Source organism: Anolis sagrei, chromosome 1, assembly GCF_037176765.1.
Source record: "Anolis sagrei isolate rAnoSag1 chromosome 1, rAnoSag1.mat, whole genome shotgun sequence".
Classification (NCBI taxonomy): domain Eukaryota; kingdom Metazoa; phylum Chordata; class Lepidosauria; order Squamata; family Dactyloidae; genus Anolis; species Anolis sagrei.
The window spans coordinates 99,689,728-99,705,421 of NC_090021.1; the positions used below are offsets into that span (position 1 = coordinate 99,689,728).

The window sequence follows — 15,694 nt, forward strand, 5'->3', positions numbered from 1 at the left end:
TATTCCAGTGTGCATTCTGTCAAAACTTAGTTCTGAATTTTTTGTTTCCGCTATGTACCTTGTAAGGCTATTTACAAGTTTAAGACTAAGTTTAAGATTTTGAGAATAATTTCTCAAGATCTGTTATGCCCAGACTGTATGTTATAGTGCATAATAAAAAGGCATGTTCTGACAAAACGATGTACTAGATCTTGCTAATTATTCTGTTGGTATATCTGTGCGTTTAATGATAATGTGTTTCAATGTTTTTAGTTTTTTTATTATTTAATGTCTTTTTAACTTTTGTATCTTGTGGTATTTTAATGATTTTTTTTATTTCTTGTAAACTACATTGAGTTCTGAACTAGGAAAAGGCACAATATTTAAGTGAAATAGTCTTAAATAATAATGGCTCATTTGATACACTCACATCAATAATGTTTACCTGTTAAATGAATAAGTATGTGCTATTCTAGTAGTTGATATCTGAGTTTTCCCTCTTTTATCTGCTCTCCCTGTGCTCTCCAGAGACTCAACCTATTCACTCATCATGTCTGTACATTAAACTATGCCAAATTAGTGCTCATTTGTGTCATTAATAATCAATAAATCAATCATCCATAAAGACCACAGCATTAAAGAGGTCATAGAACATATGTTTGAATATTGAAATTCATTGCAGTAGTTGTTTGCAGAAATGGTTAATAGCTGCAATACATCCCTCTGAATTTACAATGTTTTAACTTGCATATAATGTAGTGCAGCAGGAAAAACTACGAAATGATCTCACTGTTCAACAGGGTTTAGTGGTGAAGGCTGAATTCTGATACAATTGATTAAGCAGAACATACTCAGATTCTTGACCAATCAGATGGGAGTTTTTTTGTAACATTCTTTTAAAACGAGCTCTTCAAGCTTCTCTGACTGCAGTATTAGAAATCTAGTAAATAAATGCAAACTCATTATGTTATGGCAAAATATTACAAAATAAATACATATATATATATATATCTAAAACAAAAGTAAGGCATTTTGATTTTTTATTTAATTCTATTTGTTGTTCAGTTATTATTTCCCTGCCCATTAAAGCATGTCTGTAAAATAAAAAAGACTTTCATTCCAAATGCACAAACCTTTAAGTAAGCCATGACTGATTCAGTGTTGCTTCTCTTAGGTAGAAGTACATACAAAAGAAGTATTTCAGGAAAATATAAATTGCAATTTTGAAATTAGATTTCGCATGAGTGTGTATATGAATATGAACACTCATTCCAAACTCAAAAGAGCTGCCATATTAAAAAAATACATCTGAATATCTGTTTTATTTTTTAATGATGTGGCATTTCAGTACAAACATGCTTAAAATGGCAGCAACAAGACTGTACACTGCGTATTATACTTGTTCCCCTATGCGTGTTACCAATGACAGGTGCTCAATGATTGTCAGTATCCTTGTCAGCAAGCACATCCTGTGACATTAAAGTCGCCAGCTCAATCCTGATGCAATGTGACTGTATTGGCAGTTCCATCAGACTGTAGCTGATCACTGAATGTCAGAGATGTTGCACTTTTCTGGGATGTCACCAGCCCTCTGTGTTTTTGGTTTGGCCTTGTGTGTTGTTTGAACTTGCCAGACTTCTAAGAGTTCTCCTGAGGGAAAAGAACTGATAGGTCATGGGACTAAAGGTGTCTTCAGGGCATGCAAAACCACATCCAGAGTGACTTATTATATAAAGGCTTGTAATGATTACCTTGACTCCAAGCCAATCAATGGCTAGAGCATCTGGGGACTCATTAAATGGCATTTGTGGTGTCTGTTACCTAGGTTTTGAGCTGAATTTCAGGGAAAGTGGTGACAGCCTTTAATGTCTAATTGACCCTTTCTCTTTGTGTTTGCTTTCTATATTTGCTTCTGATGTGTTCCCCAATGGCAGCAAACAGCACTGCTCAGCATTCTCAAATTCTGTTCTGAACTTCAGCACCTTAGCCTGGGTAGCTGTGTAATGGTAAGTTTCTAAAAGTACATATTTTTGCATAAGTTACCAATGCTTAGACTTACCAAGCTCAGTTACACAAAAATTAACAACTTGTTTCAACTCCTCTCATTATACTAATCCGCTTTTTATAGAATCATAAAATAAATGTATGTCTGAAGTTCTACTTGCTTTTTTAAAAAAAAATGTTTCCTTCCTGTAGATAGTTCGTCTGTCTTTGAAAACAAATTACCATAGACATGATTTTTAAGTTCCTTTTTTGTCATCGATTTGTTATAACTTGTCAGATCATTTAAAAAGAGAGTGAATGTCCCCATGTCAATTTGATCAAGCAGACTTGACATTTCTGCATTTTCTGTGGACACAAAAATAGAAATAAAAGCTACATTGTGTGCCGCCTTAGAGCCTATATTAGGAAAAAGACAGAGTATTATTAAATAAATAAGACAACTTGTGTGAAACATTTAACCACAGAAGAAATTAAAACAAAAGAAAAACTTATTTAAGATCCGGGTTACACAAACAGTGGAATGTCATTGCTTTAAGTACAGGTTCCTGGAAGTCATTTTAAACATGCAAAAGCTTGTCATATAAATACATATCCTTATGATGTACCAGATTTTTTATTATTATTATTATTATTATTATTATTATTATTATTTATTGAGATGTCCTACCATTTGATGTGGCTTTGGCAATTATATTAACAGAGCTTTATCAGACTTAAGGAACTCCCGGTGGCGCAGTGGATTAAACCCCTGTGCCGGCAGGACTGAAGACCAACAGGTTGCAGGTTCAAATCCGGGGAGAGGCAGATGAGCTCCCTCTATCAGCTCCAGCTCCTCATGTGGGGACATGAGAGAAGCCTCCCACAAGGATGATAAAAACATCAAATCATCCAGGCATCCCCTGGGCAACATTCTTGCAGACGGCCAATTCTCTCACACCAGAAGCGACTTGCAGTTTCTTAAGTCGCTCCTGACACGACAAAAAAAAAATCAGACTTAAGGGATATCAAGGCCAGCTGTGCACACAGTGGCTAACTAGTTTCCATGCCCACCAACAGAAATTGAGTGCAACTGTACTTTCCTCCTCATTTGATATAAATGAATTTCATCTACCTCTGTAAATGTAATTCTGTTACATACTATTTTTCCACACCTGCTTGGGGAGTCACATGACTTTCCTGGAATAATATACGAGCCACATCTCTTCTGTGTACGTGTGTATTGGGGAAAATAAAACCTAGCTTAGTTATTTCCAGATTAGACTTCTACAATGTGTTGTCTATATCGGCGCCTTGTTAGTATTCTTGAATCTTCAATTTGTTTAAAATGGGACTGGTAGAGTTCCAATTAGATTTGATTGATTAGCTTCAACAAAACTTCACATAGTGAAAATGCTAATTTACCTTTTGAAACCCAAATAACTTTTGCAAGTTTCTTATGGGGGCCATATTTGAGTCCACCCACAATCGGAAATACTCAAGATAGCCTTTTCAGTTTGGATACTCAAGTCAGGAAGAACCACCCAATAATGTTTGCGCTAGTACCATTGTGTTTCAATTCAAATAGACAGCTGCGGAGCACTAATTTATGCTGATTTGTGTGTGTGTTGTTCCTGCCTTTTAGTATTTTAGACCTTTTCTCGGTGGTCTTTGTTGTTTCAGTTTTTAAAATCTACTTTGAATATGTTTTATTTATTTATTTATTTATTTGGAGTGCTTCTACCCCGCCCTTCTCAACCCCCTAGCGGGGACTCAGAGCGGCTTACAAAAGGCACAATTCGATGCCCAACAATTCACAAAATACAATATACAATTTACAATATAACGACGACAGTTATAACTAATTAAAACAGTCAAATTAAAACAACAGCAGCAATAAAATCATCTTGTGGTCAACATTCATCAATTCATAAATCCATAATCCATCCAGCATTGTCATTGTCCTTTCCTACTCTGGTCATCATTGTCTTTTATCCATCTGCCAGCTTACCCAAAGGCTTGGTCCCATATCCAGGTCTTTAGCTTCCTTCTGAAAGAGAGGAGGGATGTTGATGACCTAATTTCCCCGGGGAGCGCATTCCACAGGCCTTTTAGAAAGGCAACATTATACATGCTAGGAATAAAAAAGTATGGAGTTTATTTTGTGTTTATGTATAAAACACACACACATAGTTTCCCCTATTAAGCTTTGATTTTACTCTTAGGGATATATATGTTACAGCCATTCATATCACAATCTTACGTGCCAAAACTGGTTATTTTATTATTTTTACTAATCACAGGCAGGGAGTTCTAATTTATGTGTTTAGATTAATTTCAGTAATTGCGTTTGATCACTATTGTAATATTTTGTCATTTTTCTAAAGAAGTGATACCACTTTTTACATGTATCCATATTTATAACTGCCAGATTATTAGATTATGGATTTCAATTCCTTCTGTGTTCATGTCCCTGGGATTAGGGGCCAAAATACAAGTGATATATGTTTCCCCTTTAGTCTATTGTATTTTATGTTTATGAAATACAAGGAAAAACACTTAATTTTTCTTTGAAAGATGAGTGGGAAGGAAGATTTAAAATATTTTTCTCAATTAGAAAAAGATGTTAGCTATCATGGTCAAATGTCATTGAAGTAGAAAGAGTTAAATGCTCATTTCTCCCCTAGGCACATTAGAGGAAACTAGATTGTTTTTGAAGTGAGAATATGTAGCTACATATAACGGAGAATCAAAATCTATAGTTTTATACCTCCAGGGCTGGGCTGGTAGCACAACTGGTTAATCAGCTGCAATAACTCATTGCTGACCAAAAGGTGGCAAGTTCGAAGTCCGAGTCGGGGTTGAGTGCCCGACTGTTAATAGCTGTTAAAAAAAATAGCTGTTAAAAAAATGCCTGGCTCACTGTTGGCCTAAGCAGTTTGAAAACAGCTGTGAGCTGTGAGTAGAGGAATTAGGGACTGCTTAAAAGCGGGGAGGCTAATTTATGACACCATAAAAATGCCGGAGAGCAAGGAGGAAATACTACAAAAAGGCTCGGCATCATAGTGGATGAACCGACAGCTCCCTCTGTGGCCAAATCGAGCAACCTCCAGGATCTGAAATGGAAGAACTGCTGAATGGTCTCTATCTGTCTGTATGTCTTGTATGTCAAAAATTGAATGTTTGCCGTGTATATGTACATTGTGATCCGCCCTGAGTCCCCTTCGAGGTGAGAAGGGCGGAATATAAATACTGTAAATAAATAAATAAATAAATAAATAAATAAATAAATAGAGTTAAATGCTCATTTCTTCCCTAGGCACATTAGAGGAACTAGATCGTTTTTGAAGTGAGACTATGTAGCTACATATGACTGAGAATCAAAATCTACAGTTTTATACCTTCAGATATCACAGCTACCATGCAGATTATATTAGTCAATGGGTATATGTGATTTAATGACAAAGATAGTGGGGATATTTGTACAACGATTATTTGGTTTAATTCATTAGCCTTTGTAGTTTAAGAATATGTTCCTTTTCTTTTTGTGTAGCAAATAACATAGATGATATTGATATGTAGTTATATATTTATCACTATCATTGCTATGATGCAGGGTTTTTAAACATTGTATTCCTTGATACGGAATTGTTTCAACTCACTTCCCAGGGATATTAGACATGCCCCAACGTTGGCAGTCTTTAGGAGGAGCCTGAAAATGTGGTTGTTCCAGTGTGCCTTCCCAGAATAAGGAGAACTCTCAACAATAGGTCCCCACAATGCACTTTAATACTTAGGATGGACTGTGCTCCCTCATTTCTCTCAGAAAAATCCTATCCTATTTTACCTTGTTCGCGTCAGCATATTTTCAATTTTAATCTATTACATTTGGCCCGGCCATTTTTAAAATTGTTTATGTCACTATTGATTTTTTGTTTATGTGATTTATATGATTTGTATTTTATTGATTGTTTATTGATGTTGTGTTTATTGATGTTTTGTTTGATGTACTTTGGGCTTGGCCTCATGTAAGCCGCACCGAGTCCCTTGGGGAGATGGTAGCGGGGTACAAATAAAGTTTATTATTATTATTATTATTATTATTATTCAACACAGAAATTATCAGGCAGCATTACCAATTATATGATGTAATTCCCAAATCAGTCTTGTGGACACATGAACGGCTCACCCTCTTGCCCCTTAAAGCAAAATACAATATTTGTTGATTTCTTCTAATTTTGTAATACAATAGTAAAGGTAAAGGTTTCTCCTTAATATTAAGTCTAGCCGTGTCCAACTCTGGGGTGGTGGAGCTCATCTCCATTCTAAGCCGAAGAGCCAGTGTTGTCCATATGCACCTCCATGGTCATGTGGCCGGCATGACTACATGGAGCGCCATTACCTTCCCGCTGAAGCGGTACTATTTTCGAACTGCTAGGTTGGCAGAACCTGGGCCTAACAGCAGGAGCTCACCCTGCTCCCCAGATTCGAACTGCGGACCTTTCGGTCAGCAAGTTCAGCAGCTCAGCAGTTTAACCTGCTGCACCAATATTTTATCCTAAAATATTTTATTCATCTAGTTTTACATCAAAGAACGAGCCACTTCTTGATTGTTTTCAACTAGGGGGGTAGGTGATACACTATGGACACTTCATCCCATTTATCGTTGCAATGATAGCATATTGTTCAAAAGGCGAAATGAAAGGTGTGAGATTGTAGTAGATATATTGCCAGTCACAGTCCAAATAAACTTAGTCTAAAATGCATTTTACTGCTGTGTTGTCACCAGTGTGTCCCATGGACATGAATTCAGTTGATATTGAAATCACCCTGAGTCGCCTTCGGGCTGATATGGGCGGGATAGAAATGGTGTAAATAAATAAATAAATTGTATTTGTGTTTATTTGGTGACCTCAGGGCAACATGTAGAACTGTAGTGTGAGTCATTGCTTCCTATGATATCCAATGTGAGAAATTAGCAATTATTTTTATCAAGTTTGCTAGGGCCACCTGCTATATTTATGCCCTGTTTCTTTATTTCCTTAAAATCCCTGGGAACTGGCAGCCAATGACTTGTGGACTGGCAGTGGTCCATGGATAAAAACTTCTAGTGGCATTGGCCAAAGTGTATAGGTGAGTGCTTAAATATGAGTCAGACTATAAATAATAATATATTCAAAAAGGTTTTGCTTCACAGATTGAAGACTATGACACAGTTGCAAGCATGATGGGAGCCAAGTGCAAAAAACTTCGAACACTGGATTTATGGCGATGTAAAAACATTACTGAAAATGGAATAGCAGAACTAGCTACTGGCTGTCCCCTGCTAGAGGAGCTTGATCTTGGCTGGTGCCCGACACTCCAGAGCAGCACTGGCTGCTTTGCAAAACTAGCAAGCAAACTTCCAAACTTGCAAAAGCTTTTTTTGACAGCCAACAGATCGGTATGTGATTCGGACATAGAGGAACTTGCTGCAAATTGTACTAGTCTCCGCCAGCTTGATATTTTGGGTAAGTCCAAGAATATTTGAATAGTTGGTTGTATCTGTGGTAGATCAGTCCACAAAACATTTCATACAATGGAGAGTCAGTGTGATGTAGTAGTTTCAGTATTTGGCCATGAAAACTCACTGTGTGACTTGGGCAAGTCACTAATTCTCAGGAAGGAGACACTATCTTGTCACAATCTTGCCAAGAAAACACAATGATCGAGTCGTCATAAGTTGGAAATGGCTTGAAAGCACACAATAACAGCAGCAGCAGCAGCAACAACAACAATCAGTTGCAGAAGTTAAAATAATATGTTGTATATAATTAGTCATGTCCTGAAGAGTAAATATTGTATTCACATATCTCCTCATCATTCCTGGTAGCATTTTCACATGTAAATGCAGTTTGTATGCGAACAATTTTATTGATTGAAAATCAAGATTTATTTAAATCAAGGTTTATATAATTCTATGGTGTGGTAAATTAAATTTCTTCTGGATTTATAAAATTGTCAATGAGACTTCTTGGTTGTCCAATTACTTCACTTTTCCTGAATTTTGTTTTAAAAAACACCTCATTTTTGAAAATACGTTTTGGAAATCGATGGCTGCTATTGCTAGTTTTCAAAAGTTATTTGATTTTTATAGTGCATGACAGAGTATTTTTATAAAGGGAGAATGCTGTGATATATTTTCTATAGTATATAATAAAAGATATGTCATGAGCTTTTTCATACACACAAGCTTCAAAATTAATAATAATAATAAATCATTTTCTGCAGTAAGTATGAGAAACTGTTTCCCTTAAAACAAAACAAAAATGTAATTCTCAGTGTTATTCAAAAATGGAAGCATTTTTTTTTTTGCAGAAATTAAAAAGGAATTGTTTTAATCATTGTACAGGAGCTCCCAGTGGCGCAGTGGATTAAACCCCTGTGCCGGCGGGACTGAAAACCGACAGGTCGCAGGTTCGAATCTGGGGAGAGGCGGATGAGCTCCCTCTATCAGCTCCAGCTCCTCATGTGGGGACATGAGAGAAGCCTCCCACAAACATTTCTCATAACATTGTTGTCTCTTCATAAAGCAATCTTAAATTTCTACTAAAATGGAGTGACTGAGTAGTGACATACTTCACTGGTTTAGTATAATTTTCGCATACTATCTCTTCTATATATCAACAATAAAATTGTAGTGCTATTTTTATATACTTGACTTACACTTTGTTTACATGGGAAATAATACAGAGTTTCCAAAACATAACATAGTTCCTAACAAGTTATTTCTTTTAAGAAGTTAAATTTCACAGCACTTGAATAAGAAAACAGAAAAGCTTTTGTGTAGAGTAAAAATATAGGACTTTTTAAATAATACCTCTCTTTAAATAAATAAATGTTATTTTATTACATCTTTCATAGCAAAGTCCCCAAACAGCTCACAAAAGAGGATTAGCTTCATATATGTAGGAGGGAGAGTGAGCAAGTGAGTAAGGCCAGAGTAGTGTAGTGGTTTGACTACACTTCAGGAGATCAGGGTTTGAACTCCTGCTTGTCCATGGAAACCCATTGGTTGACCTTGGACAGCTCATACCTAGCTAGAGAGGCAAACTCTCTCTGAACAAATCTTGCCAAGAAAACCCCATGATAGGATTGCCTTTAGGTCACCATAGTCAGAAGTTGAAGTCAGAAACAATTTCGCACTAACAACACATAGCAGGAACAACATGTCTCCAAATGAGGCATGATATTTCAGCAATATTTTTAGTTTACACTCCCCAAGATTTTTTTTACCCGTCTATCACTGAACTCTGATCCATTCTGCTATGCTGTATGTGCCACATATGTCTCCAGCCCTTTTAATTTTCCATATCCTAGATCCAAATTCTTTGCTCATTGCCTGAGTCTGTGAAACTTTGTTGTTATGGATAGAAAGTTTTGAATATACTCTCTTGCTAACTCTCTTCCAAAGCTCTTGTTTACCCTGTGGTGAGGTTCACTGTTCTTAGAATTGAAGCCTGAGGAATTTTTCTACTTATGATCTTTGGAATTCCAGAATAATAGTGCTTAGCATTTTTAAGAGAAATGCTTATGATTGACATCCCTTAAAGTTTCTGTATGCTAGTCAAGACCTTTCTTTATGAGAAGGACTATGGTTTGTTGGACAGATAGTGTTATTGGTTCTATGGTAGATTGAATGCTCTTGTGTTTCTTCTATGTTTTAATGTGCTATCAAGTCATCTAATAGCAATCTTGTATGAACAGTCCTTCTCAGGTTCTGCAAATTCAGGAGTGTTACTTCCTTGATTCAGTTAATACCCAAACAATGCTGCCCTCTTCCATTCCTTCTATCTTCAGTTTTAAGCAGCACAGTTGACTGTAGAGTCTTCATCATCTTCCACTCTCTTCAACTTTCCCCAGCATCATTTTTTCCAGTGAGTGTCGTACTGCTGCAATATTTCAAAGACGGTTTAAACAGAAATGGAATATGAACTTTCATACAGGAGTAGACAACTTCCCTGAGTCTAGGGGCCTCATATTTTCCCAAACCAGACTTGATTTGAACTATATCTATGCCTTTCAAACCAATCACATTTCTTTTGTAGAGGTTTCACAGATTAAATAAAATGTCTTCCGTTAGTGGCATAGCTAATGAAAAATTAACAACAGATAAATTCTCACAGCAAAATTTTACTATGGTAAAAATTCAATTTGAGAATCTGTTCAATTACTCCATACAGTTAAGAGGCAGAGATAGAAAATTTGCATGCATTCCTGTAATTTGGTTACAGGCATGTAGACATGTAAATAGGTTCTACATGTACATAGTCATTCCTGTTCATGATCTTTGATATGGGAGTGGGAAACTTCCCCAAGTCTCAGGGGCCTCATATTTCAGGTTTTAGCATGTCTCTCCCCTTCCTTCCCTCATTGTTAATCTTGAGGTTTAGTGGACTGTTTTTAAGTATGAAAGTGGATAATATATGAAAAGAGGATAGTTTTGAGCCTTATCTATAGGGTGCTGTATGAAGTGTCATTATGTGAGCATATAAATGGCAGCATATGTAAATAAGGGCATGAAACATGTTCAGAAAAACAAACTTCCATTTGATATTTTGACTACAGCCAGGCAACATAAAGTACAGCTTTGAAAAAAGTGGTGGGTTTAGCCATCTGTATGCACCCTACACCAGTTCTTATCTCAAATTGCTGTGTTAAAACCAGTATTCTGTCTTAAGTTCATACAAATGTAAAGCTCTGTTTTCAAATATGTAAAACTATTCAGACTTGGGAAAAAAGAATAACAATGCCTTCTTTTCTGATATGAGAATGTTTAATATAGCTGTTTAGATGTTATAAAGTAAAAAACAAAACCAAAAAAAAACACCCTCCCACAGCATCCCAGAATGCCAAAAGCTCCAACTGTCCCTTTCATGGCTGTCAAAACCATCATCTTCCCTTGACAGTTTCAAAATGCAGTTACTCAGTTTCTGCACAGAAATAAGCAGCGGATTAACACAGTACCTGCTTCCAGAAATGCATCTATATACCTGACTTTCTCAGAGTTTCCCTTTTGAAAAAGACCTCCAGTACTAGCAAACCACGTTGCCCACTTCTGGGTTAATGTCTGCAACATAACACTGAATGCATGCAAGCTTTGGTATAAATTCAAATACCCTGTGATCAGTTCAGATCTCAGATGAGAAAGAAAGGAAAAGAGAGTGACCAAAGTGTGTGTGTGTGGGGGGGGGGGGTTGTAGGTAAAGGGGTGACACAGTCTACATTTGCATAGGGTCATTGTACCACAACTAGCATACAATCTTTTAGCAGATTACGTGTGAGGGAATGTGACCTCTGACAGAGAAAAAAGTTTATCACTCTAGCTTTAACCTCTCTTTTCAACTATACTACCCTAATCAAAGTTCCAAGAATTTTATTAGAACATTATGGCAAGAATTGTTCTTAATTCCTTTAATCATGTCTAAGATTCGGGTTGTAAACAAAAATAAAATGAGATGCTTTTGGTTAACAATAAAGCATTGTGCATAAATATTTCTCAAGATGCCTGTATCAAACTATTTTAACAGGAAAATCCTGACAGATTTCCCCACATAATGAAATTGAACAAATCTATGTATAGCTAGCCAAAGTGTCATAATAGGAGCAAGTATCTGTAGTTTGGAACTGAAATTTCACATTATGAAAGCCTAAATCATATTCTTATTCCCAGCTAGAACAGAGAAATTTGATTTGAGGTTGACTCATTTAACATTTGATTGAATAGGTATACTCTTGTTTGGACTACCAAACAGAAAAGAGAAAGATTTATTTATTTATTTGTGCCAGAAGCAAATTGAGGGAGAGAGAGAGATCAAATGGATATATTTACCTTTAATGGTCCTTTTCAAGATAAAACAAAACATCTGATTAATATCTGTTTAAAACTGATTTTTACGTAACATCCTTTAATGTATTTGACTTGAGTTGACTTGACTTGGACAACTGCAGATTAATTATATTTTGCAAGGGTACATACAGACATAGTTAAGAGAGCTGAAACCATTAGAATCACGTTCATCCTGTTTTGGTCAGACCAGATATCTTCCCTTCTATACTGAGCTCCAGAAAAATGAAATCCACTAGTTTTCATTTGGAGCTGGGGGCATATAATCATGGCTAGACATCTCCTGTGACATCAGACTCCAAGGGAGCTTGTTTCAAGCCTTCAAATGTTAATTGTCTATGTGTTTTAAAAGGCTGTCAGATAGGTACTTAACTGTTGTGGAATGGAGGGCAAAGAGGAAGAGACAATCAACAGTGATTCAGGACCAAGGTTGGGGAATGCTGAACTTGCCCTTCGACAGAATATTTCTTGTTTACCCTTTGCATCAGATTATTGATATACATCAAAAATGAGAAATTTTGTATAGCTAATAAAAATTTGTCAGATGTTGTCTTTGATGGGAGTATGCATTCAGATAAATATGCTTTACTTGAAATCCCCCCTTGATGGATTGTCACCTTGTGGTGTGGAGTTCTTAATTCCAGATACTCCTTGCTTTGAAACTGAAAAGTGATTTGCACTGTGAGTCCAGTGTGGCTTGATAAATAACAAAATGGCACTGACTGCTAAGTAAACAGGGTTTTTTTGTTATACAATTAATATATTTCATAGATAGATAGAAGTGTATGAATGATTTGACTGGTATTTGAAAGATAAGTGCACGTGTATGTAAATAATCTATGACATGTTCACTTTGTTGATAGGACTCAATATAAGCCCATAGAGCTGGTTTCCCAGGTTGACAAAGAAGAGGTGATAACGAGAGGATAGTTAGTATAGAGATAATTATTATAATGTGATTGTTCAAGTTTAATTTTAGTGTGAAAGCTCAAGTTTAATTCTCTCTTTGAGAGATGAAAAGTACCCCTTTTTCATGTTAACAGTGAAGTAGAGTGCAAGCCTGGCTTGCCCCAGGCAACACAGTGAACATCAGTATTGAAAAGAGATTTGAATCTTGTCCTTCCAAATTCCATATTTTACACTGACTTGTGGGCTTGCTTTTAGATGTTAGAGAGAATTTAATTTATGCTGTTCTTTAGATTGGGGTGTTTTATTTCTATGATCAATTAGATTTTTAAATTGATTTAATTTGGTTGTGCTAATAGGATAATCTTTTTAATTGTATTTTAATAAAATGACTTGTTGTGAATGTAGTTCTGCCTGTTTTTCTCATCGTGTTGTGGGCCGTCTTCAGTCCCAGTGTTGCAAAAAAGGTCAGATATAAATAAAAGAAAATACAAAAAATTAGGAAGCTCAATTAGAATTAAATCTTTACTGAATATTAGCATTGCAGCCTTTCCTACCACTTCTTCCCCCAGAGTGACATGTATTCAGTTTCTTCCCAAGCTTAATTTTTGAATTGCTCTCTTTCCTTCTCTTCCTTACTAGGCACAAGAATGGTGAGCCCTGCTTCTTTAAGAAAATTGCTGGAGTCTTGTAAAGAGCTTTCCTTACTTGACGTGTCCTTCTGTTCACAAATTGATAATAGAGTTGTCCTAGAACTGAATGCCAACTTTCCTAATGTGCTCATCAAGAAGAGCTTCACTCAGTGACTCAGTTCATATGCTGCTATATGGAACTGATTTGACAATCTTCCTTCCTGTGAATGTGTGATGACTTTTTTCAAAGAATTTTTTCCTGTGAATAATGGAGAAAAGGTTAACTCTTTTTAATGTGAAGGTTAAATGGGAAATGAAAGATTTAAATTTGGATGGACCATTATTCCACTTACTGTAATGGCAAAAGGACCTCTATGTTTGAAATGGAAAGAGTTCTGTAAATGTACAGTGGCATATATTTAAATGCCTATTAATGAGCATTTAATAGTACTAGGATAGTAACGTTAAAATAAATTGGTAACACTGACAAATAGAGGAGAAATTTCAATTTAAAATTTGGATATTTCCCTTTAAGAGGCAAACATGCTTTGGTCATAGGTGGACCTCAAGTGTCTGAAGTGCAAGTTAAGTATGAAACACATTTATTCAAACAGTAGTTGATAGTTCTTTTAAAATTGCCATTTGTTAAAAAGGGGTTGCCTTTTAATATTTATTTCTGATAAATGAATCGTTAAGTGTGCCATTTTAAAGGTGTTAGATTATACAGTGTATAAAGGAATCCAAACCCAAAACACATATTTTGGTGGTAGTAGCAATGAGAATGAGGTTTATAATTTGCTACCGAACTGAAGGCCAAACTGACCAATGCACTTTTCTCTGCACAGCTCTTACTTAAAGCCTGGCAAATTAAGCATAGAATGAACAGTAAGTAGCTAGTGATGATGTAGAAAAAAAATCTGAGATCTTGAAAGTTCAAGTCGATCTCAAAGCAAACTGGAAATATTGCTCATCACTCTCAGTGCTACTTTGTATATGTTTTTCAGGTGAACCACCATGACGCTGTTTCTGTAGATATTTTGGATTGTGGATTTTCATGTTTACAATTCTAAATATTACTAAGATAAAACTTAAAGATAGTATCTTTGAACCAAATGCTTTTTTTCCTTTATGTTGTTTCAAGAATAAAGAAAAAAAAATCTAACTCCAGATTCATGTTCTCATTATCTGTTTTTTTAAATCTATGGAAGATAAATTCTAGCATTGCTGTTTCTTCTATTTCCTTCGAAGGTGTAACTGTTGATTGAATTTTCTATTATTCTAAATTAGTATATTTCATTAGTGATCATGTTGTTAGATTCTGCATACATGGTAGGCATATCTAGCAAGCACATAATTGATATTTGGATCACTTGCAAAATAGAGGAATAATTCTCAGTCTTTGGGTTGAATTCAAAGGTTTGCTCTTCCTGAAATTTTTTTTGTGGAATCCAATTATTGCAATTGGTGAGTATATAGATTCACCCGGAATATCTAAGTAGTTGTATCCCTTAGGTTTCAATAAGTCTCTAACATGGATGTCTATTGGGCTGATTTTATTGCCATTGCTTCTTACCTGGTAGAAAAGCAGGCAGTAATTTATTTCTGTCTCTGGTTATGTCTGCTTTAAACAGCATTGAACAGAGAATTCCACACCTCAAAGGAGTGCTTTAAAATATTTATAAAACTAAGGTGTCATGTTAATAACTGAATAATGTAGTCCTCAGTTCCGTGAGACAAGACCCTATACTTTCTGCCATATGGGGTGGGCATTTAAATATGACAAGAAATACTGGATTCAAAAGCATGATGTGATCCAGAACATTTTTTGGGAGAAATTTGCAGTTAAAACCTAAGGCTTTTCTATTTGGCATGATATGACCATGATATATGATCACAGCAGCCAGATTGCTCCACTTGCAGAAATGGAAGAATTCATAAGCACCAACAACATAAGACTGGATGATAAAACTGATGGACCTGGCCAAGATGGACAAATTAACCTGTTTACTAAAAAAAAAAAAAGGACATTGAATTTTTTTTATAAAGACGGGAAACATTTTGTTCACTTTTTGCATGAGGAAGAGAGGAACTTGCCAATTTTGAGTTTTGAAGAATTTGAAAGGGACTGGGGGGGAGGGTGTTCAAGAAAGGAGTCAACATTGGGAGGCCTAGAGGGTGAGGCTTACATTTTCTTTTGGTCAGGATAGATCGGAGGTCATCTACACTTTCTTTTTTTTCTTCCTTCTTACTGTTTTCTTGGCATTTTTTGTGTTTATACTCCATATTTATTTTCTTGATTCACTTTTTTTTG

General features: G+C 35.8%; 1 protein-coding gene across 4 annotated transcripts in view; it reads left to right on the plus strand.

Moving 5' to 3' along the window:
• Window positions 1–14,550, plus strand: part of FBXL4 (F-box and leucine rich repeat protein 4) — a 45,592-nt gene extending 31,042 nt beyond the window's left edge. For all 4 annotated transcript variants that reach the window (XM_060753077.2, XM_060753074.2, XM_060753076.2 and 1 more), the window contains 3 exons: window positions 1,914–1,985; window positions 7,157–7,469; window positions 13,394–14,550. In XM_060753077.2, coding sequence (XP_060609060.2) covers window positions 1,914–1,985; window positions 7,157–7,469; window positions 13,394–13,557 — 549 coding nt within the window. In that variant the 3' untranslated portion in view covers window positions 13,558–14,550. The remainder of the gene's footprint in view (window positions 1–1,913; window positions 1,986–7,156; window positions 7,470–13,393) is intronic.
• Window positions 14,551–15,694: the final 1,144 nt, after the last annotated feature.